Genomic DNA, 25,969 nt, shown 5'->3' with positions numbered 1-25,969 from the left:
TTGATCGTTGAAATCGGTTAAATCGTTTCCGCGTTATATCAGAAGAATATGAAGAATGAATGAAGAATAAAGTTCTACAACAAGTACCGTAAAAATTTGAGTGAATACACAAATTTTAATCCAAAACGTTAAAGCCGTTTTTGAGAATATTAATTTTTTTTTTCAACTCGGTTATATGGCAAGAACAAATAATTTTGGTCTTAGACATACAATTTTAATTTTTACTCTAAGGAATGCCACAAGACTCATAATCACCAAGTCTTAAGAAGTCACTTCAGTAGTTCAGGAGGCTGTAGTTCAAGATAGATATTGATTTAGAAACAGACTTGGAGGACCCATTTTCTGCACATTCTCTATCCTATGATGATGCCTGATTATTATCTCCATCAGTTCTATTTTTTTAGAGAGCCCTAAACTTACTCTTAACAAAAATTCGTTTAAGTTATTGCAATAAAGATGTTGCAGTATTTTTACTAAAACTTAAAAGTCTGTTTTTCGAAACTGTTTTTTTTTTTGTATGTATTATTATCGCCTTGCTTATGGTTTACAATGTTAAAAAAATATCAAAAAATACTAAACTCATGACTGGGTCGCACATACTTGATATTGGAGTTCAAACTTGTTTTATATTAGTTAACTTATAGATTATAAGAACTATCTCCATTTAAATTTTAAAGAAATTTTGTTGTTTTGCGGGAAGAGCCGACATGGTGAACCAATTTTTAAACAATACATTTTTTTTTGTCATTTGATTTTTTGAGAAAAACTAAAAATGAAGTTTTATTATAATTTTTTTCAATATTACGTATGCCAAATTTAATCAAAATCGTTTAAGCCGTTTTAGAGAAATAAAAAACAAAAAAATTGTTTTAAAAATATTTACTATATATACTGAAAGCATTTATTGAAATTTGCGAAAGTATGTGATATTATTGACATTATAAAGTATTGATACAATTTTTTTGAAGTACAAAAAAAAAACAAAATGGCGGCTCTACAGCTCTTTAAAGTTGACGCCTCGAGTTTGCGCCGTGCAATGTCCAGGTCCAGAAAATTATTTATAATCAAAAAAGAAATTTTTTTCCAATAAAATATATTTATACGTATTGCATGAAATTTAGTAAAAAAAAGTGTAAAATAAAAATTAGAGACCAAAAAACGAAAAAACACAAACAAACAAATTGTTAAAAAAATATTTATTGTAAAAATTTTGTTGAACTTTTAGGTTCATGCAATGGCCAATAAATTAAAGAGTAATTTGCAATTTATTTCAAGTCGATAGCTTCATTAGTTTTTGAGTTACGTTGCACAGCGCGGAAATAAGGGCGTTTTGAGGAAAAAGCGTTTAAAGTTTTCGTTTTCGTACTGAGGTAGGTTCAATGGGCATGGGTTTCGGGACTCTCTTGGGGCATTTGAGGCTTCATTTAAGGCTTAGACCACTGAAAATAGTTTCTTCGGTTGATAAATGAATTCATAAGGCAAAAAATACAAATTTCCAGAGGGATTTCATTACTTCATAACGGTCATTTTATTAGGTATGTTGCTAACAGTGTATTTCTTCTGTATTTTAAATACCATTATATGCGAAACAATTAAGGGATAATGTTACAGTGGATTGTTTTTATTATTTTTTTTTTATTGACTAAAAGTCTCCCAAAATCATTTAAAATTTTGTACGGTGCAGAAATTACAAACTAAATGTGAACCATTATTTTCGATAGTTTTTACCCTTTTTTCTAACATTTTTAAACGATAGGGCTGAAATTTTTTGTGTAGCTTAAAATTACAATTATCCACGGAAAAATTTAATGTAGAATTTTGTTGATGTATTAAAATTTAACGATTTTATGGCGCTTTTTACATGGACTTTTTTTCAAAAAAATTATTTTTTTTTTTTTCAAACTAATGCCAGTCCTTTCAAAATCAATAAACAAGAAAATTGCTTATACTAAGTTTGTGGTGTTCTTTCAGGAGAATTTTGTTTTTTTTTTTTTTTGTTCTAGAAAAAAAAATTGTGATCTGTAACTGAAAAATAGGATTTTTATGAAGAACTCCGTCATCATATATTACACTGGTTTACAAGGGTTTTGTTGCCGAAACAAAAATATACTTTTCTGAAGGATTTTGGTGTGCTGAACTCGAATCCGAAGTCATAAACAACTAATCAGCTCCCGTTTTTGAGATATTACAGTTAGAAAATGCAAAAATACGTTTTTTTGAATTCTTCGGTCCTTATTATTTTGTATAACGAAAATTGTTTGAGCATATTTAGTAACGGTTTCTATAAGAACTGTTTAAATCTTTTCAATATCTTTTATATTGCCCGAGATATCTCAAACTGAAGTAAGTGGGTATGGCTTCATATATCAAAAAGAAAATAATGACGTTATAAAATTTATAAAAATACCAAACAACTTAGGATATCTCAGGCAGTAAAAAAGATATCGGAAAGATTTAAACAGATAAAAAGGTGGTAAATAGTACTTATGAAAACCGTTACTAAATACGCTCACAAAATTTTCCTTATATAAAAGAATAAGCTCCGAAGTACTGCATTTTCTAACGGTAATATTTCAAAAACGGGAGCTGATTAATTTTTTTTGACTTCAGATTCGAGTTCAGCACACCAAAAACCTTCAGAAAAGTATATTTTGTTTCGGCAAAAAAAAAAAAGTTTAATTTTGTTAACCAGTGTTATCATTTATATAGTTATTAGGTAATGATTATATGATGGCGTAGTTCTAAAATTATAATTTCCCATACATGTAAGTCTATTCTGTTACCTATTAACATACCTATCAAATAAAGCTTAAAAATAACCCAAGAGAAAACAATGTTTTTCCCTTGCTGATGACACTCGATCATCGTGCCAACAAGGTATTTTAACCCCTTTTATATTAATGCGAAAATGCCCATCTTTTATGTACAAAACACTCTAGCTTCTTACTTCTAAGCTTACTTAACTACAAATATTCATCAAAAAGAAATTTTTATAAAAAGTTGGTTCAAATTGGCCATTAATCCAGCATTAAAAAATTATAAAATTTAAGAGTTTTTACGTTATTAATTCATACATAAACTAAAATCTGTTTATTGTTTAAGCGAAAAAAAAACTATTAAAATTAGTTTAAACCCATTTTATGCAAAACCAAAAATATAAAAGAATTTCTAACAAACAATTCTGCTGCAGAAATTCACTTATATCGAGGGAGATTCGAAAAAAAAAATGAGGAGCGGAAATCATATCTAGATACGAAATCAAATCGTGTAAAATAGTACTATATGCAAATGTTTCTCTGTTGTCGTTTTTGTTTCATACTATCTTGTCTTTTTTATTTATTTTTTTTTTTCGGATTCATATCGAACGAAATAATTTTCGTTTTAATACCTAGTTAAAGGTATTCCGAACCGACTATCTGTCGGACTTAATCTGAATTAATTAAATATTCAAACCAAGGCAAAAGGTGCTACTGATGATATTGAAATGATTTTAAATGATGTTTGAAAAGGCATAAAAGGAATATACCTACTCCCACCTTTTAAGGTGAGAAGTCGGTATAATTAGAAATAAATAAAGTTAATGATGATACATACGTTAAAAATGTGTTCCTTGTTGAAATAATCCTCATTTACTGTGCTAAATGTTGCTTTTTGTTGCGTTCCAGGTTCCGGTAATTTTTTTTTTCCTTTTAATTAGAAAACTTTTAACAAAAAAAGAGTTATCAAAACTCCTTAGGGATGAATTAATTGCCACTTATTTTTTTTTGTATAGATATCGTTATCAGCACCACTTTTCAAGCTTTGAATTACGAGATAGATACGGGAGAGCACACCTACATCTAAACCTTATCTCTCACAACAAAGCTCTCTCTGTTTATTTTCTTCTCTTGTTCTCTTTGCGAAGAACTTAGACAACACTTAAATTTCCGTTATCAGCTTAAACACACTTAAACACTGATATCTCCGATGAGAACATCAACAACGGTAAATTAGAAATGAAAAAAAATTCACAAACACAGAACAAACCCAAAAGATATAAAGACACGGTTCTATCTAAAGTGTCAAACACGATTTTGAGAAAGATACTCTTTTAGAACCTTTTAACACAAAGGAAGGAGTCGCGCAACAAGACGCCAGGGTTTATCATCAAGGTGTTACTTAACTACCTGTTTTTTTTTTTTTTTTTTGACGTAAGGCCGTTGGGGTCAGCTGTTAACAACACTCAACACACACTTGGTATATAAAAAAAACCTCGCAAGTCGTTCTAACAGCTATGAGACTTGTTAGTGCGAAAAGTATCTATCTGCTGTATCTATCTATTCGCTTATGACAGAACACAGAAATCAAGTAAACGCAAAGCCGTGTTGATAGAAGGTTATAGGATTTCGGAATTTAGTGATGGAGCGCGCGTCTAACTATTAGAGCGTTATTGCTCTCAACTGATCGTATTCTAATCAAAAATTCAACTAAACTGAGAGTAATATAGGTTTTTTTGAGATTGAAAAGTCGTTCAAATTAAAAAAATTCGCTACTTTTTTGTAGACTCGAGTTTAGTTAGATTTTGAATTCGAATACAAGAGATCCGCAAGCGCAAACGGTGGCAGCAGCAGCAACAGCGGCGGCGACGACAGAGTTCAACTCAGTTAGTCAAGCTCTACGGAGACAGTGGCGGTGCACACATAAACTTGGTGTACTACAACTCTGTGTATAGTTTGTGTATGTTTATTATTTTCTATTTGTTATAATATTGTGGCAGGGGCAGCAGCTAAGAGGAAGCTTATTTTTGGTGGGGTTCGCACTCGATTGACTTTAAAAATATATAGGCACAGTCATATTGTATAGTGTAGTTATACAAAATAGTTGTTGTTGTTGTTGTTAGTTTTTTTTGTATATCTTGTTTGTAGGCTGTGTAGGGGTTTTTTGAATTTTTTGTGTGTGCTATTATTTTGAATGGAGAATAACACACACAATGTATATCATTTCTGGAGTGTGCGGTGAAGTGGGACAGTTAACAGGGTTGGGTTGTAAAGTTTTATTTTGGGTAAGGCGCGTTTTGTGTGTTGGACCAAATTATATAGTAGGTATAATTGAATAATAGATTATTGTGGTGTTTATTGGATTATTGAATGAGATTTTAAAGATAAATGGTTAAGGGTTAGATATCATTATTGAGGCAATTTATTTTATTTTTTGTTGGTTAAATACCTACCTAATTTAGGGAGTAAAATAAAAGTGAAACTGGGTCAAGCACGTTTATTTTATTTAGATGAAATGTCATCAGCTGATTCGCCCAAGTAGAGCATACAAACTGTTTTCTTATTACGGTATACGTAATTGTCCTTAACCAACTTTGGAATTAATTTTTTGGACCAAAAATAACGGTACTTGTCATATACCGATTTTAGTAAAATTGAAATATCTCGAAAACGGCTCCAACCTCCAACGATTTTGTTTAAAAAATTCAAATGTTAGTTTAAAGCTAAGGTCTACCTTCAAATGAAAAAAATTTAATTTATTAACGGTACCTGCCATAGAACCGTTTTTTTTTCAAATCCGATTATCTCCGAAACTGCTTATTCGATTTCAACGAAACTTTTTGTGAAGAAGCATTTACATATATAATTTAAATATAAACCAAAAATAAAATTTTCAAAAAAAATAATTTTTGGATTAAAAAAAAAAACTTTGAAACTTTGTCGAAAACGGGTCATTGAATTTTTTTGAAATTTTGTTTTTAGATGCTGATTAGTGATTTGTACAAAATGGCATACCAATTTTATTTTAAAACTTTTTTTCCAAAATATTATTTATAAACAATTAGTTTTTTTTTTAAAAAACGGATCTAACGATTTTGAAATTTTTTTTTTCTAAAAATGCATGTTAATATATCAATCAAAACTGCATACTTGTTTTGGAGGGCAATTTGATTTCAGATTTTATTTTATAAAAAAAAAAAAAACGAATTTTATTTTTTTTTTCCCAAATTTCTATATAAAAAGTCTTAAAAATTTAAGCAACTTTAACTCTTAGAGCAAGTTCGTACGACCAAGATGTGCATTTTATTTCTTACACGGAAGCTTTGCAGCAATTTATTAAAATTAAAAAAAAAATGTGTTTGGTTTACTTGCTCTACAGATAGGGCAAATATTGGTTTCATGTCAAAAAAAAATTAGAGGTTTTAAACAAAACCAACATTACGATTACCTATGGAGAAGTCCAAAACGGATTGACTGATTGATTTTTGTTTTTAATTTTGTAGAATTTTATTTGCCATTTGTCGCGTATTTAAAACACGCAAAAATATTTTTTTTAAGTTTTATGAACCTGCACCTCCCAATTGGACCTTGAAAATCGCGACATGAGGATAGTAGATTATTTTAGACTTTAGAGGTTTTGAGGTAATTGAATACCAAACAAAGATATTCGGAAAACTTCTATAAGCAATCATGCAGAAGTTTAATCTTTAACTTTATAGGACTTGCATATCAGTTTTATTTTGTAAAGTTATGCTTGTAGATGTAAGTGTTTTTTTTTTAAACAAAATAAAGATACAGCTAAAACCACAGATGCGATTTGGCTCCAACTTGGTAATTATTTAGGGACTTCGGAAAAAAAACCTACATTTTACATTAAACCATTATTGAGGGTCGCTGCGACACTAGAACCATTTTCTTGATTTTATTTTGTATGGTTCAACTGATTTTAACGAGCATTTAAGGATTTTTAATATTAAAATTTTCAAAAAATTTTCAAACAAATATTTTTAAAGATTACTATTTTTTTTAAATCATTTTTTTTAAAATAATATTTTAGTAACAATGGCATTACATTTTTAAAAGTATTTGAAAACTTTTATTAAAAAAAAAAACGGCTCTTACGATTTTCATGAATAAATTTGTAAAAATTCTTTGGTATACAGAGAACAAAATGGCATTATACGTGTGTTAGGGTCGATTTCAATACTCAGTTTTTTTTTATATGCCTTTTTTGAAAGAAGTCGAAAACCTTTTAAAATGTTGGAAAAAACACTCTTATTTTGTTCGATTTTAAAAGACTGGGGTTCCTGATGTAAATTTTTCTTTTAATATACTTTTTCTTTTAATAAACATTTAAAGGAATAGTTTGGGAGGAAATCAAAATTCTGGCTTTCAAAATTGTACCTTTTTTTAGAATGTACTTTTCTAAATAATGTTAGATGTTCAAGATGCATAGACTGTCTTTTTTACAACTCATATCTATTAACCACCGAAAACTGATTAGAAACGATGTTGTGTTCTACAAAATATTTGTTTATTCAATTTTATTGAATATTCATTTTTATTTCATAAATTGGTACCTAATATTTAATTATTTTTCGAAAATCTTTAATATTTCAAACTTTTTCTTAATATTTTCAAATTTATTGATCTATAAAAAAAAAAAAAATCATGTGTGCAATTCACACGTGGTAAAAGTGAAACCTTAACCTTAAAAAATCTATCTGTTTTTTATTCCATCACCTTTAAATCCATATTTTTTATATGACAACCTATAATAAATTTTATATCATCTGAAAGCTTATTATTTCACCTTTTATATGACGCTTCAATCATATTTCTACCATGTCTACAAAAAAAGTAAGAATTTTTTAAAGCCAACCATGTCGAAATTTCAAACTGGTGGCTGGTCATCGGCAGGTGTTTTTAGGTATTTTTCAAGTTTTTCAATTAAAGTTTATACAACTTGTAGAGCACGTACCGTTATGTGTGATATATTAAATGAAAGGTAATTTTATCAGCATGTATTAAAGTTAAATAAATTTGTTATGTGCTCTAGATCAAAAGATATAACGTGTTTAGAAAAAGAATATCTTTTCACCGTTATCTCAGAATTTTGAATATGAAATTAATTGAAATTTTGCACAATCATAATTTATTTAATTATACCTATCTACAGTATAAATTTCATTCATTTATCTATTAAAACAAAAAAGTTATGATCAATTGATTTTTCGTGTCGCTTTTTCGTTTCATCTTGTTTCAAATCACTACGATACTAAAGAAGTTTTCAATTAAAAAAAAATGAATATAATAGAAATTGACAAAGAAAGTGAAGAAAGATGATTTTTACAAAATTTTGCAAAAAAATAAAACTGTGTTGAAAAATGGAGCGTACGCTTTTAATATTTTTCCAACCCTTTTTTATTTTTTTGAAAAGTTATAAAAACCAGAATTTTGACCTCAATCCGAATAGTTTTTCCTAAAATTAGTATTTAAACACAAAATTTATAGATAAAAAGTTTCTAACACAAAATTCGACTTGAAAGACCTTGAATAGTTGAATGCAGTTTTTATCTCTACAATACTTTCTTTCACCATTCCATATTCTCTTATTCTCGGTGAAAAAGCAAAAAAAAAAAAATGCACTTTAAATGACAAAGAAATACTAAACTTTGGAGATTCAATTTTAGTGGTCACTGTGGTGTATGCGTATTTTTTTAAGTTTTTTGTTGGTTTATTGTTTTTTTTTTTTTTTTTTGTCAATTGTCATTCATAACCTGATATAGCTTTTCGATCCACTGTACAACAACTATGTTCCTCAAATTTGTTCCATGAAAATATAATTAAATACAAGAATCACAAGAGTTCTATCTAGGCAAAGATATATTGTTTACGATATCTCAGCAGCAGCACCCTGTTTTACTATCACTTGCGCTTAAAGTCAAAACAAATGCGCCCCTGTATTTTATCGCATTACTGTCGCATATTGTGCAAAATTGACAACAACCAACGATCAAGGCTTGGTCGGGATTGTATGTTATGTTACGTTGATATATTTTCGTGGAGGGATTTTACGATGATGGAGAAAAACGAAATGGATGAATGGGTTAAGTGAATGCGCTGAATGGGAGCGAACGAGTTGCATATTCTACAATCCCCTACAATTCCAACGCATATATTCTGAGAGAGTCACCCAGTTTTCAGTTGATAGGAGTACAGAAAAGAGGGTGATGCAGCTCTGTGAGCTGCTTGCTGCTGTTGCTTGTTGATTTGATGACTATGGGAATGCGATTTGGTTGCTATGACTTGCACAACTGGGAATCACTCTGGGATTGATTCACAATTGTGCAAAGTTTATACTATTCCCTTCCCGCCTTTAGCCTACGTGTTCCCTTGTTGATAATAATTGATTTTTGATGAAAGAGAAAAGCCTTTGAAGATTGCTTTAGATTTATGTGTGGGAGTGTAACAGTTGTTGTTGTTTGTCTCGTCGTTTTCGTGTTCATGTTCCCGATGAACGGATCCAGTGTAACGTTTCGTTCTTGTTTTGTATGCGCTCCGCTCTACGCATCATTGTTCGCTGCGAAATCCGATTGAGATTCAATCAATTCATCGGATGCTTTTCATATGAAATTCGACCAACTTACTGATGCGTTGTCGTCATCAGTTAGCCCCTGCTTATCTCATCTTCTCTCTACAGTCCTCCATTCTCCAGTGCTCTCTGCTCCACCACAAACATTGCGATGCTCCGGAGAATCGAGACCATAATCAGTTATGCAAAGTATGATTATTACTTTGCGCTGGGCAGCAATCCGTTTGAGCTTAAAACCTAATTGCTAAGTAATGGAGCGTTATTAATCCGTTTATGGTGGCGAACGAGGTTGCGGTAGCCCAGTTATTTTTAAAGCCTTCAGAGATGAAGATCTCTGATGGAATTTTTTTTTTTTTTTTGTTTCATCTTGGTTTAATGTTTATTGGAATACTTAATTTGAGAGAGATTCTTCGAGGGGATAAGGAGGTAATTGACTTTTTTTTTCTGTGATTTTGTGAATATTGATTTTATTTGTCGATTTTATGGATGAAAAGTCGTCTCGTCTGGGTGGAAGAAGAGATTGGTGTATCTTTTTTCTAGGTTTATGGTTTTTTAAATTTGATTTTGTTTTTACATTTTTTTTTTTGTGTGATGGGTAAAAAGAGTGTGTTTATTATTTTGTTGGGATAGGACAGATGGAGTTTTGTTTGTTTAGACTTATGCATGAAATTGAATTGTATTTGTTTTTGAAGTCGAAGTTGAGTTGTTTTTTTTTTTTTTTTTTATTTGATGTGACAACAAACTGTCAGTTCGTGTTTGTGAGGTTTTATGGAACGAGGTGAAGAAATTAAAGTTTTTTTTTTTTGTAAGATGGTGCAGAGTAAAGTTATTATTTGGGGAATGGTAATTTGAGGGTTTTTCAAGCTCGAGGCTTGTTTTAACAGTTTAAGAGGAATAATAATAGTTTTTTTTTATTTTGGATAATTAATTCCACTTGAGATAGATAAACACTTTTTCAGTAAATCAATAAAAATAAGCAAACATTAACGTAGCTTTTCAAGTATGTAGTAAGTATTATTTTTAGAGAAGGTGAAGAGCCGATAATTGCTTAGGGCTTAAAAGTTTAAGTGTGTTTTTAATTTTTTTTTTTTTTTGTTTTTAAGTTGCAAAAATAACAAAAAATTTTGGTAAGGGATGAAGTTATTTTTATATTTAAAACACATAATCAATGATTTAGAAAAATGCCCTAGGATAAAATATTGAACTTGTTGGTGATGATTAAAAAAAATGATAAGGACCTTAATTGATAGTGAAATGAAATATTTATATGATTTACAACTGTTTGGAAAGAAAGTTTAGAAGGCGTAGAATATAAGTATATTCCGTACCCGATTACGACAAAGCCAAATGGATGGTTATTTTGTTCATGTGTACCATCAAAATTTTAAACTAATTGTCGAAATTTGACAAATGAGGTATTTTTAGAAGCGTATCGCTCTTTTACAGATTCTAGGCAATAGGATATCGCATTTTATTGAAATATCATAAACTAATTTGTTTGTATACTAGGACGTTCGTTATTTAAGAGTTTTTAAAAAATCAAGTTGAAGTGGAAAAACTATTTCAAAATAACGAGTATTAAAGTTTTTTCTCACTTGAAATAGAATATGAGGACTTTTTTTTAGATATAGTTTTAACCCTTTCGGACCCAGCGTTACTCTCATGTAACATATTTTTAAAAATTCGTAAAAAATATTCCATTAAATAATTTTTTAGGTTTCGATGGCTTAATTGAAAGATAATAATGCCTAGTTACTAGATTATTACAAAAAGTTAATCAAATATCATACCTTTAATTTTTTTTATCGAATTTTTTGTTTTTATATATGGTCATAATTTTGAAAAAAAGATGTAAAAAATGTTAATCCAGAAAGTGTTTTGTTTTTTTTTGGCTTAGAAAAAGTAGCATACATTATTGTTCTATACAAAATTATTTTCCCAGTGGTCTGACTTTTTTTGGTTTTGCATGTTACTTACATGTTACAAGAGAGTAACACATTAGTTTTGCTATTTATTGTTTTGGAAAATATAACTTTTTGCTATTCATATTTCATAGTTGTGATGTTTTTAACACGATAATACTAAAATAACATTTTTACTTGCTCTATAGGGCAAGTATTGGTTTTGTGTAGAAAAAAAATTTGAGGTTTTAATCAAAACCAACATTACGATGATGGAGAAGATCAAAAAAGTAGTTTTCGTCATGCCGTCCGTCGGTCTGTGCGTCTGTGCGTCCATCTGTACCTCGAGCTAGGGCCTAAATGGATGGATGGATTTGCTTGAAACTTGGTACAGATGACTTTTTGGTAATTTCCTATTTCCGTTTTTTTTTTATTTTTTTAATATCTCCTTTTTAACGCATATCTCTCATATAACGTTTTCGAGGTATTGCAATTTTCTCGAAAACAGCTCTAACGATTTTGATTAAATTTCGTATACGTAATAGAGTTATTGATTCTAACAAACCTGCGTTTTTAGTTTTTCTCAAAAAATGCGGGGAACGGAAATATGGCATTGCCGTTTTTCAAAAATTGACATATTTTTTAAGTTCATATATTTCATCAAAGCATAAGTCAATTTTATTAAAAATTTACAGACATCACTTTGAAGTATAAAATGTAAAAAAATTTTAAACATTTTTGAAAAAAAAAAAAATTTTTAATTTATACTTTTAACTTTTTATTTTTTTTTTTTTTATTTTTTTTTTATTTTTTTTTTTTTATTTTTTTTTTCTCGACACTAAACAAAATCTTAAATTTCCAATAAATATTTAAGGTAAGGATACTGTAACTACAAGAGCAAGTACGTGCGACCCAGTCGTGCATTTTATTTAATATTGATTTTCATAGCTTGGGTTGGAAAGGGTTAAAGGAAAAAAGTTTGATGATGTTATTGCCTGATATCTGAGCAACCAAAAAAGATATCAAAATTTTTCAAACGCACTTATACAAAGAATAATATTTTCTCCATGAATGTAAACCTTTTTCAAATTTCTACTATAAGTATTAACAGAGAAAATATCATTAACATGAGTAAAGGTTTACCAAAGTAAGAGTTTTCATGAATCATCAATTTTGCAGATAAAAAACCCTTAGGTAAATAACGATCGCTCTAATGCAGCCGTGATCAAAAAAACAGCAGCGTATCGAAAAATATTTTAAATTAAGCATTTTGTGAGAATAATTGTATTGACCTGATTTTGATGATATTGTTATTATACTATATTCAACAAAAAAAATTCACTGTTCTGTTGACCTTCAGCCCTTTTTTACACGAAAAAAAAAATACTTTTACTCAAACTTTTACTCTTTTGATCTTTCATCCTTATCGCAAAATGATTTATTTTTCGCCAAGTATCTTAACTCAAATTACCTGCTATTAAATAATAAAAGCATACGAATTTTGAGATAATTTTTTAAACATCAAGAAGAAAGCCAAAAAATATTTAAAATTTAAATTTCGAACAAAAATGTGCCAACAAACTTTGGACTTACCAAGACCAAAATACATAAAACATAGATATATTTTACTTTTCTAAGCACGTTCGCAAAAATTAATTTCAGTAATAACTGATTTCTCCTAGATTCCTAGGTACCATTCAAAAAGGTAATTTTTTGTCGAAAACACGTTTCCAGTTCTTCCGTCACCCGATTGATTGGACGTGATAGTTAGAAATTATCAAACAAATAGCGGTATCATATGCGGTATGCGGAACATAACAATGTAGGAAGGTCTACATTGTGTATACCTACTCGTAAGAAGCTTTAAATAATTTTCGTGTTATTTTTATACTTTAGGAAATCAATTGCAATAACTTCGTCAGAATAGAACATCCTAAATAAAAAATTTGTCAAAGTTGAATTCGTTGCGGAATTAGCTTGCGCATAAAATTCTGCTTCCAATAATTCTTTTGTGTTATCAAAGTTGTCTTTTTCTTCCTTTTTTTATTTCCCCTGAATTTGATTGCTCATGGCACAAAACAGAAAAAACGAAATGATATTTGCATGCCATCGAAAATATTATTTTGATTTTGGGTGTATCTATTTACTGAACGTGAAGACAAATTTATTAAATTCCAATAATAGTTGAACTTTTTTGCTTTTAAATTCAAAAAGAAACAAAGTAAATTAAATAAAAACACAAAAAACTGCATTAAATTCAAGTGCACGAAATAAACCTAATTCCAAAGAGATATCAATTTTATTAAATAATTTAAAACGATTTTAAACGATTAACACTCAACTGCTGCCATTTTGCAATTTCGTTTAGCTATCATTGAATAAATAATTTTTTATTATTTTAAATAAATAATATGCACTATATACTCTTGTAGTAGCATGATACCTCTACTCTCAATTCTATAGGTATTGCATGAAGCTTTTATTAAATGTGATGACGTTATTTTGGCATTAAAATCCACTAGTGCTGGATTTCAGATTTATTTATGTGCATTTTATTCTATATTAATCCGAAATCCCGTTAAAAAGGAATTCGTGTATTTGTGAGGGGGTAGGTATAATGATTTGATCGACATCACATTGAAAAAAAAAGAGATACACACCAGAGAGTGGGGTGGGGCAAAGATTAAATTTTGTTTGAAATATAAACAAAAAAAATTTTATTTTAAATTTGATTATTTTTTTTTTTTGAAGGAGCATCATTCAACCGTTTGAGCAATTATAAGATAGCAAGATATTTTGATATCGATACAGTTATTCTATATAAAATATCAATTTAATTACCTTGACATTCAAATTTAAGAATTTTTATTTTGTTTAAAAATTTTTTTTAACATAAACAATCGAGAATTTACTTTGTTTTTTTTTTTTTTTTTGAAAATATGCACACAGTAATTAAAATATCTATTAATTGTGGTGTTTTTGTTTCAATATGGCAAGGAATTTAATATTTAAATTTACAAATTTTTTTAGCAAGTTAACTACACGAATTAAAACTGCTAGTAGCTCTTCTATTCTACAAACCAAGTTGTGGCTTTGTGTCAAACAAAAAATTTCTAACTTTTGATAAAAACCAAGATTACGACAATGGGCCAAAAATAGGGTAATTCTTCTAAGAAAAAAATAAAATTAAAGCTTTTTAACGAACAGCTTGGGTTTATTTTAAATGATTTACCCATAAAAGGTACAGAAACTTTGAACGAAAAGAATAAATACCGATGTGCGTTCAATTGTCAAATTCGGTTTCAATTGCGTTTAAAACTTCATTGTTTAATATTCTAAATGCAAATCAACTGTGACACTCCCATAAAACATTTTATATGATTGTCTTTAACCATTCAATAGTTACCATAATACCGACTATTTTATGAACTGACAACTCCAACCTGCTTTAAAGTAAAAAAAAAAAAACTTACAATAAACCTTTTCAATGATTCTATCAATATAACAAAAAAAACCTAACCCAACTATAAACCCAGCTTAAAAAATCATTTACAGAATTGAAAAAAAAAACTTATTTCAATGCCAAAACTCTCCTCAAAAACTCATCTCAATCACAACAATTGATCAGCAATTTAAAATCTAGAAAAGCCACCCAAACAAAAAACACTTACAAAAACATAACAACAACAACAACAAAAAAAAACGTTCCCAAAACGACCAAAAAACCTATACCTATAGTGTTTCCAATTATACTACTCCGGTGATTTCAACGCATGACTGATTTGAATTACTGATGTTTCCGGTTTTGTCATATCGGTTGCAATTAGTAGTTGTTGTGATGTTTTGTGTGCCTTACATTTGGACACGGCATCACATGAAAACCTATCTCTCAATATAGTGTGTTTCTGATGCTAGTTATAGTTAACTCACTATCATTCAACTTGTTTATATATGTCATTGTCGTCATTGCTTCCCGAGAAGTATAGTGTCTATCTTTCTCTCTATGCGATGGACTCTCGAATGTTTATTATTATTGAGGTTGTAATATGGGTGTGGTAATGCCAACCACCACCTTATATCTAGATACCCTCAAAATCCCTAGATGCTACTTAAACCGTATCGGGGACCGCTTAAACAAACCAAATATACGATATATATCTAACCTATGATGTCCTGCTTGACGTAATATTTGACCCTGCTTTTGTGTGTGCAATCATGTCGTTCGTCACTATTAGCAACGATAAGCTGTGGGTAATGGGGGTTTCCGAAAATAAGGGATCTCGGAAACTATTTGGCACACTCTGTGGTTTATTGCAGAATGTGTTGCCTGAATCAAGAAATTTTTTTATGTTTTCATTTTTATAATTTTACTTGGGGAACAATGTTGGAGCTAAAACATGTTCATACACAACAAAAATGCGCTCTACGCTTTTTGATCTAACCATATTTAATCAGTCAATTAAATTAATTTATAGTTTTTACTGAGTGATAAACGCGTATTTTTAGTTTTTTTTTAAACTATATATTTTATTTTTTACTTTTTAGTCTTATCAAAGATAATTATAATTGGAAGTAAGCTAAAATTGATTTGGGATGTTTCGACCCCAAACGCCCCTCCCCAAGTTCCGGACCACCAAAATATTGTGTTGTCATCTGAACTACATATAATGTTCAAAGTTTCAGTTCGTTACGATAAGTGGAAGTGGGCCAAAATTTAGTTACAAGTGAAGCTAATAAAAGCGTATTAAAAAAAAAAAATTTTTAAAGCTCGAACCTTCTATTTCTAGTTCTTAGACATTGAGATGAAAATGGAAAATGGCCCACAAAAAAATGTCCATAGGTACTAGCTAGTAGCCAAAATTTTTAGTAAATTGCAAAAAACCGTTGATTTTTAAAGCGATTTTTACGGTTTTTGCAATCTATTTAAAATTTTGAAGATTTTGTTCAAAGCTGATTTCGGATTAAGCCCGTCAAAGTTTATAAGGATAACAGAGTAATAAGGTATCTATGGTCAAAAGTAGGTAGGTACTACCTCTTTTTACTTGCGATACAGGTACTATATATCAAGTTATGCATTCGTACAAAAAAAAAAGTTGAGATAACATTTTTCCAAGACATTACGATGGTAGAGAATGCCAAAAAAGTGGGCCCCGGAAGTCCGTCTGTCTGTCAGTCTGTCTGTATAAGGAGCTACAGCCTAAACGGATGGACCGATTGACCTCAAATTGTATGTATGTATGTAGCGTTATTTGGCGACTCACAAGAGGGGTTTTTGGAATTAATTTTTTTTGGATCAAAAATAACGGTACTTGCCGTATACCGATTTTAGTAAATTTGAAATTGCTCAAAAACGGCTCTAACGACTTTGTTTAAAAAATTTAAATGTTAGTTTAAAGACAAGAAGTATCTTCTCATGAAAAAAAAATTGGTTTGAATATCATTATTAACGGTACCTGCCATAGAACTGTTTTTTTTTTCAAATCCGATTATCTCCGAAACTGCTTATTCGATTTCAACGAAACTTTTTGTGAAAAAGCATTTATATAATTTAAATATAAGCCAAACATAAAATGTTCAAAAAAATGATTTTTGGATTTTTAAAAAAAATTTTGAAATTTTTTTTTTGAAAAATCAAATTTTCGAAAACGGTACATTGAATATTGTTGAAATTTTGTTTTAAGATGTTGATTAGTAATTTCTACAAAATGGCATACCAATTTTATTTTAAAACTTTTTTTCCAAAAAAATATTTATAAGAAATTAGTTTTTTTTAAATCGGCTCAAACGATTTTGAAATTTTTTTTTCTAAAAATGCATCTAAATATATCAATCAATACTGCATACTTGTTTTGGGGGGCAATTCGATTTCAGATTTTATTTTATTTTTTTAAAAAGCGTATTTTTTTTTTTTTGTATTTAATTTTTTTTGCACCCATACAGTAGGTACCTACATACATTTTCCAAAATTCTATATAAAAAGTCTTAAAAATTTAAGCAACTTCAACTCTAAGAGCAAGTTCGTGCGACTCAGTCGTGCATTTTATTTTTTGTGGGCCTGTGCTGTGATATCGAACAATTATTTTTTTTTTTTTTTTGAAATATCTCTGTATTTCTATTTTTTTTTTGGTCTTCGAACTTGGAAACAAAATTTTCGAACTAAACTATTAAATGGACCAGATAACATTCAGCTAAATTATTTGCTTTTTTTAAGTTCGATACGACCACTTCAATCAATCTTTGAATGGGTCTTTTTGCATTTCACCATAAATATCTCAGCAACCGCCGATTGCACAAGAAAATTGAAGAAGTTTTTGAAACCTTGAATAAATTTCCCACAAAAATGAGGTCCCTACGAGAAAAAATTAAAAAAAAAAGAAAATCCAAAACAAATTTTTTTCAAAAATTAAAAAAAAATCCTTTTTTTGGAGTCATTAAATACTCCAAGAAACAAGAAATTCCTTCTATATCCGTCTTTTATTCAAATTTTTTGTAGTGATATAAAAAATCCAAATTTTTGTTTTTAATTATGTATTGCTTTTTCAAATAAGCTCATATATGTAACTTTAAGAGAAAAGCAAATAATTTAAGCTGAATGAACAAGTTATCTGATATAGAGGTTAAGTTGGAAATTTTATTTACAAAAAATTTTCAAAAATAAAATGATCAAATAATAAGCCTTTAATTCACATCAACTCACTTTTCAAGTGTAGGAATTGAATTCAGATTTCTGAATCTCCTGGTGATCCTGATGAAGACTTTTGCATTTTCACACCTGATTATTTATTTGAACTACAAATTCCTTGAAAAGCTTATAACTTGAGTTTTACAAATATTGTTCGATCCCAAAGATTTAGGACTTCACGTTTAAAAAAAGTTTCTATATTTTACAATGAGAATCTATACATAAATTAAATCAATTAAATGATAAGTGAAGTTTTTGATTTTCAGAAGGTGAATTTGTTTTTCAAAAAGGAGAGTTTCGTTTGCACACAAAACTAATTTAATTTGAAAAAGTGTGAAATTAATGTTAACAAACTTGTAAGTAACATCATTCTGAATACTTTTTATCTATACATCACTTATGGCCAATTTCATAAAGCCATTTTAAATGTTTATCAGGCTTTTACAACATAAAAAAAGCGTCAGTTAAAATTTAAAAGCGTTTTGTTATAATTATTTTCTTATTTTTTAGTATTTTTTCTTTGAAAAGAAAACATGTGGCAACCCTGGTTAGGGCACATCCCACATGTGTCCATAATTATAGCCATTGCTTCATCATCAGCTGATCAATGTCAGAGGTTATTTCAAGTTTCTCTTCATCTTTCAAAGAAAAAATCTTTCAATAAACCGAACACACTATAAAATTCTCGTTAACTTTAAACAATTGCGATGTGTTCTTCTGTTTGTTGGCTGCGTTAGCAGTGGTTTTAACCAATTTTTTTTTGCGGCATCTTTGATGTAGAACGTGTTCAACAGCAGCCGAGTCGGAGCAGCTATAGACAACATGTGCCTGCTCCTCCTCCTGCATCATAGGTAAACACTGAACATCAATGCATTATGTTCGTACAATAACACAAACGACGATCAATTGATATCACGTTTGGCGTTTGGGGCATAATATAAATTTTTAACCGACCATATATGAGAGTATTCTTGCCACCTTATGTGGAAATAAGCGATTAGTAGAATGGATTTATTTGTATCGTTGTGTTGCCGTTGGTTGGTTGGTTGCAGTCGTGTGTGCATTTCAATTATTGGTACAACGCGCAGCAGCAGCTAGCAGTGACTTGTACTACAAATTGGTTATAAATTATGGCTTTTAAGTTTAAAGTTATGTTGGGAAAGTATTTTTTTAAGACGATAAATAAATAATAAAACCAAAACGATCAAGTACAATGTGAATTACTGATCTAATGATACAGACGGCACATGCTGGGAGGCATTTTGCTATGCAACCTGTTGATGGAGTTGAGAGTTAAAAATAATCATTTTTATAAATAACTTAAAAGTATGTTGAGTGTTGACTTAACTAGGTCAATAATAAAGTAGAAGGATTATCATATTAATTTGTTTAGATTTGAAAAGTTTCTATTCGGAAGAGTTCGAAACTAGGCAAAATGTAACTTATAATTTTTTTAGGTCTTAATTGTTGGATCCTTGCTTTCATTAACCAAAATATCGTTTTCGGTTTAAAAAAAGAAGGACATAGGACATTTCTATTTAATTTTTTTTTAAAGGTTTTCAAAGGTAATTTTATTATGATTCACAATTAATTAGATTGCAAATCCCACTCTACGCAATTAATTAAAAACATCAAACCGTAAGATTTTTTATCTCAAATTTCTTCCCCCATCAATTAAATTCTTCAAGAAATAAATTAGAAAATATATTTTTCCATTTATATTTTCCGATTTAAATTAATGTTATTGATCTAAATTCACAAAAATAACGCACCTCTTGAGAATGAGGTTATATCTAATTGATTAATATAATTATGAAATCATTTTTCTTTTAAAATATATTTAAATCAGAACAATAATTGAAACACATTATTTAATTATTTGAGTACTCGCGCACCCATTATGTGGAAAAGACACACCTTCTGATTTAGTCATCATCCAGTAAGTGTCATAGGTTTAATATTATGAAAATTACCTTTAGGTGAGTAATCATAAAATAGTTTAATTTAGGAATTATAAAAATCTAATTTAAATGGAGATCAATAATTTTCAAAAAAAAAAAATAAACAGATAATTCAAAAGAAAATTGCTTAAATAAATTATTTTTTTTGTCTATATGTCAGTCCACCCCCAAAAATGAACACAATCGTCATGCGTCATTAATCAACTTATTGGTTTGGTATTTTGTTGAGTGATGCGATTTCTAAAATTAATTAAATACAAATTAGAGAAGTGGGAGGATGTCAAAAAATAAAGATTTAGCGTTTTACGATGCTTGAACATAAAAAACAAATTGCACGACTGGGGTCGCACGTACTTGCTCTTATGGTAAAAGTTACTCTAATGTTAAAGCTTTTCGTTGAACAAAATAAGGGAAAATTTAAAATTTGATATTTGCACGGAATTTCATATGTGGTGCAAAAAAAAAAAATAATTAAATACCGCTTTAAATGATCTCTTACAAAAAACTAAGAATGCCATTTTATTACCTGTATAAAAAAATATTTAAATAAAAAAAATTTCGAAAATCGTTGGAGCCGTTTTTTTTTAAAAAATAATTTCTTATATACCTATACAAAATTTTTCAAAAAAAAGTTGGTATGCCTTTTTGAAGAAATAATTTATTTACACATAAAAATGGAGTTTCAAAATTTTTCACCAACCCGTTTCCGAAAAATTGATTTTTCAAAAAAAAATTTGAAATATTTTTTAAAAATCCAAAAATGTGTTTTGTGAAAAATTCAATTTTTTTTTTAAATAATGATGGTTTAAACGTTTCTGTATAAAAATTTTGTTCGAAATCTGTTTTGTTGTTTACGAGAAATTCATAAATCAAAAAAACCGTTCTATGGCAGGTACCGTTAATAATGGTACAAAAAATATTTTTTTTTATTTCTAAAGGAAGCTTTTATGTTCTTTATTACACACAAAATTTTTTATTTTGAAAAAAGTTAACTTTTCTATTTCCGTTGTATGACAGGTACCGTTTGTTTTGGTGCTAAAAAAATATTTCAATTTGTCCTCTAGGGAATCACCCAAAACTGTTAACTACCAAGTTTGAAGAAAATCGCTTAATTAGTTTAGGCGGTAGCTCGAGGTACACACAGACAGACAGACAGACATACAGAATTGCCAGACCCACTTTTTTGGCATTCTCCATCATCGTAATGTCATGTAAAATTGTTATCTCGAGTTCGATTTTTTTTACGAATCCTAAACTTGCCCTATAGTACCTATATCGCAATTAAAAATTCTTCTGCATTAAAAACAATTTAATGTAAAATGTTTGCATTAAATATATTTGTTTAATAATATTCGTCGAATTTCTTAAAATTTTGACTATTTGATATTAAAGCTAATGTTATGCCAAATAGTCAAAGTTGTAAAAAATTCGACGAATATTAGAAAACAAAAATATTTAATGCACTCATTTTACATTAAAATTGTTTGAATTAACACAGTATTCCCTTTTTCTTTTTAAATAAATCAAAACAAATAAAAATCCTTCAAGCAATTCAACAGACTTTTCATTTTAAAATCTAAACGTGTACTAAGCTCCTGGCACACTATTTTTATTGATTACAAAAATTATTTCCTTTTTTTTTCTCAATGAGACTTCCTAATATCCAATTCCTAAAAAAATCATCTCCTTCCCATTCCACCAAAAACTGCCAACTTTGTGCCAAAAAGTCAACATCCAATCAATATTGAAAGAAAAACAAACAGAAAAAAAAAAACAACACTCATGGAGGCAAATGTTTATCTAAAACACAATTGGACGTCATGGTATTTTGTTTGCTAGACCATCACTTTCTCTCAATTGATTTTTGACATTTTTCCAAATATGTAAATTAAAAAAAAAAAGGAAAATATAGACATTTTTGTGAACTTTGTCAATTTTCCAAAAAAAAAAATATCACTCCTCGTTGATATTTCAATTTTTTATTTCAACAAAGAAAAAAAATTAAAAAAAAAAATTACGGTCAAGTGGAAGAAAAAAACTAATTCAACATCCAAACAAATTGATGTTGAAAAATACATAAGGGGATTTGAAAGGGGGTAGCTAGTTGTCTATAAAGTCTTCATATTTCAGCTAATTGATACTCAAACAGTACATTTTGAACCATTATAATTATCTCCCTTTTGATACTGTTGTATTATACCATTTGCGCAGGACCTTTTTTGGTATCCTTGACAACTGACACTACCCAAACAAACAAACAAATCCTCATCAACTTGAATAAAAAAAAATTATTTTTATTCCAAAAGTTTTAATGTAATGTTAATTGTGTTGTGTATTTTTTCTAAAATGCTCCATCAAGGAATAATTCTTCGAGAAGGACATGTCACAAGGACAATTTATAATTTAATCAAAGACGAACGTTACGATGATGTTATCGAATGTATTAATAATTTCGGTGAAGCTGGTACAACAAGAGCTGGAATATCAACTCTTGGCTATTGCTACTATCATTCCCAACGATATGAAGAAGCTGCTACTTGCTACGAGCAACTTTGTGTCCTTGTACCAAAGGAACCCAAATACAAATTCTATTGTGCTCAATCGTTATATCAAGCTGGAACTTTTGGTGAAGCCTTGAAAGTTCTCAAACAAATTATCGACAATGAAGAACTGAAGGAACAAATTCTTCAACTTCAAAGTGCTATTTTGTACTCAAGTGAAGACTTCGCTGGAGCTCAGGGAATTCTCAATCAACGTTTGAGTGGAAATGCTGAAACACTCAATGACGAAGGCTGTCTACTCTATCAAGCTGATCAATATGAAAATGCTGTACAAAGATTTGTTTCGGGTCTTCAAATCGGAGGATATAATCCGTTGGTGGCATACAATCTAGCTTTGTGTCACTTTCGGAAGAAGGAAAAAGCTCAATCTTTGGATTATACAGCTGAGATCATCGAAAGAGGTATTAGAAACCATCCAGAATTAGGAATTGGCGCCCAAATGGAAGCCGAAGGTAATGCTCGTAGTGTGGGAAACCCTATAACTATGGCTTTGTCTGGAATAACCCAGGCTCTCAATTTGAAAGCTGCTATTGAATATCAAGATGGTAATATTGAAGCTGCTAGGGAGGCTCTCCTAGACCTCCCTCCAAGGGTAGAGAGTGAATTAGATCCGGTGACCTTGCACAATATGGCTTTGACAGACCCAAGTGGCCCGGTAGCTGGCTTGAGGAAACTTGCCTTTCTCCTTGAGCTCGGACCTCCGGCATGTCCCAAGGAAACTTTTGCGAATATTCTTCTGCTGTGTTGCAAACATGAAATGTACGATACAGCAGCTGATATATTGGCTGAACATACAGACCTTACTTACAAATATTTATCCCAATACCTTTATGAGCTTTTGGATGCCTTGATAACTGCTCAAACTTCCCCAGAATTAGCTGAAAAGAAACTTGGAACACTAGCCTCAAGCTTAGCTAGTAAACTTCGAGGACTTGCAGCTAAAGTTCAAGAAGTTCGAACCACTCCTGATCAAAATGCCCTGAGACAGGCCTTAAAAGACTATGAAAGCTCTTTGGAGTACTATCTCCCTGTTGTAATGTCACGAGCTTGGTTATCTTGGCGTGATGATGATTTCCTTGGAGCTGAACGTGAATTCCGTTCTAGTGCTGAATTTTGTTCGGAGAATCCAGTTTGGCGTCTAAATGCTGGCCATGTTCTATTCATGCAAGGCGATAAGTATAAAGAAGCAGCAGCTTTCTACGAGCCAATAGTTCGACAGCATTCTGACAATATTATGACTGTTTCAGCAGCTGTTTTGGCTAATTTATGTGCATCGTATATTATGACTTTTCAAAATGAAGAAGCTGAAGAATTGATGAAGAAAGTCGAAAAAGCTGAGGAGCAGAAAGAGAGTATTGGCAAACAATATCATCATTTGTGTATTGTTAATTTGGTAGTTGGTACACTTTATTGTGCCAAATCGAATTATGAATTTGGACTTTCAAGGATTGCTCATGCTTTAGAAGGTGGTTCTGGATCGAGGCTGTATGCGGATACTTGGTTGCATGTTAAGAGGTGTATATTGGGGCTTCTTACAGGGATGGCAAAGCAGAATATTATTTTGAAATATCCAGCTGTTCAGGAGGTTTTGAATTTCTTAAAGTCTTGTGAAGTTTATGGACTTATGACTCCAGCTAATAATAATTATGTGGGAACAGATATTCCTGAAAAACCATTGACTATTGGACTTGAAGCGAGAAAATTGAGAGTCCTTTTGATTAAACTAAGTGAATATGAAATGTAAATTGGATATTATTGTGTGTTTAAAAGTGGGCAACAAAAAATAAAGTTTTTTTTTTTTCTTTTTTGTACAAAATAGGTATTTGAAAATATGTTAATTCAATATCACTTTATACAATTTATATCTAACATGTTTTTTTTTTAGTATCTATTTAACCAAGCATCTGCATCAGATTCATTATAATCCACAACTTGTTACTTTGTTAGAGGAATTTGCAGTGATTTTATCCTCTATAGAATTTGAAACATGAAATGCATACCAAAAAGATAACTTAATTGCTTTTACATCCATTCGATTATGAATTTTTTTTAAAATAAATTTTGTAGGATATAAAATAAAGGAATTTAGCTAAAAATGAAATATTATATTCTAAACTAAAAGCTATTCATATAATAATTTTTTTTTACATTTTGGAAGGGTCTAGTATGGGTTTCTTGGTAAAAAAAGATTTTGCTTGAAAAGAATAAATATTTAACGAAAAAATAATAGTTGTACCTAAAACAAAATCAAATTGGAGTTCCGTATTTTAAATTATTTTATGATGTTTTTTATGAAATCAGTGTGGTAAAAAATCATTTTTTTAATGAAAAGAAGAAAAATTGTTGCAAATAAAAAATCTATTAAATAAAACTTGTTATTGCAATCAAAAATGTTTTGCATTAACAAAATGTTATTGCAAATAAAAAATTTTCTGCATACATGAAACTATTTTTTAAATGATAAAGTTTGGCAAGATGATGTCTAAAGGACTGAGCCGATTTTCTTTAATTTTTTAAGTTTTCACTCTTAAAATTCCAGTATTTATTTATTTTGAAGTGAAAACTTCTTTAGTATCGTAGTGATTTGAAACAAAATGAAACGAAAATGCGACACGACTTCAACTTGTTATAACTTTTTTGTTTTAATAGATAGATGAATGAAATTTGTACTGTAGATAGGTAATTAAATAATATATTATTGTACAAAATTTCAATTAATTTCCTATTCAAAATTCGGAGATAACGGTAAAAAGATGTTCTTTTCCAACACACGTTATATCTTTTGATCTAGTGCACATAAAAATTTGATTTAACTTTAATACGCATTCTTCTAACATAACCTTTTATTTGATATATCACACATAACGTTAAGTGCTCTACAAGTTACACAATCTTAAATTGAAAAAAATTTAAAAATACCTCAAAACACCTGTGGAGATCTGTTGGCGATGACCAGCTATCAGTGTAGGAAGTACCGTAATCTCATTCTGGAAATTCGACATGGTTGACTTTAAAAAATTCTAACTTCTCTTGTAGACATCTTTGAAATAAGATTTATGCATCATTATACAAGGTGAAACAATAAGCTTTCACATGGTATAAAATTTTTTATGGGTTGTCAAACAAAAAAATTGATTTAAAGCATGAGAACATAAAAATAATGGTTTTTTTGCTTTTTAGATGAAATTTCATCGAGTTAAAAAAAATTCTAGCTCTTTTTGTACATGTCTCATACAACTGATCGATATATATATTTTGAGCTAAGACAATAAGCTTTCAGATGGTATAAAAATTTGTATAGGTTGTGCGGGAAAAAATGGATTTAATAGCGTGAGAAGATAAAAATACGTGTTTTTTTGCTTTTTTTGATGGAAATTGATCGAGTTCAAAAAATTCTAGCTCTTTTTGTAGATGTCTCATAGAACTGATCGATATATATATTTTGAGCTTAGACAATAAGCTTTCAGATGATTTAAGATTTATATAGGTTGTCATATAAAAAACATGGATTTG

The 25,969-nt window shown here is 29.5% G+C and overlaps 2 protein-coding genes across 8 annotated transcripts in view; one reads left to right on the top strand and one right to left on the bottom strand.

The window, feature by feature from the left end:
• Nucleotides 1-25,969, bottom strand: part of LOC129921182 (sorbin and SH3 domain-containing protein 1) — a 250,507-nt gene that overhangs the window by 211,615 nt on the left and 12,923 nt on the right. Inside the window, exon 1 of one of the 7 annotated variants that reach the window (XM_056002904.1) lies at nucleotides 3,595-4,286. The exons of the other annotated variants lie outside the window; for them this stretch is intronic. The gene's annotated coding sequence lies outside the window, so the exon portion shown is untranslated. Of the gene's footprint in view, nucleotides 1-3,594; nucleotides 4,287-25,969 lie in introns of those variants that run through there. 7 annotated transcript variants of the gene reach the window in all.
• On the top strand, nucleotides 22,207-24,235 carry LOC129921186 (tetratricopeptide repeat protein 30 homolog). Its single transcript, XM_056002911.1, has one exon. The coding sequence runs from the start codon at nucleotides 22,212-22,214 to the stop codon at nucleotides 24,198-24,200; it is 1,989 nt and encodes a 662-aa protein (XP_055858886.1). The 5' UTR covers nucleotides 22,207-22,211; the 3' UTR covers nucleotides 24,201-24,235.

This window comes from Episyrphus balteatus, chromosome 1 (genome assembly GCF_945859705.1).
Source record: "Episyrphus balteatus chromosome 1, idEpiBalt1.1, whole genome shotgun sequence".
NCBI lineage: Eukaryota > Metazoa > Arthropoda > Insecta > Diptera > Syrphidae > Episyrphus > Episyrphus balteatus.
Note: the sequence above shows the minus strand (reverse complement) of the source record. Positions and strands in the feature narration are given on the sequence as shown.

Excerpts from the sequence above, each read along its gene's own strand:
- LOC129921186 (XM_056002911.1), top strand. The coding sequence starts at position 22,212 with ATGTTAATTGTGTTGTGTATTTTTTCTAAAATGCTCCATCAAGGAATA.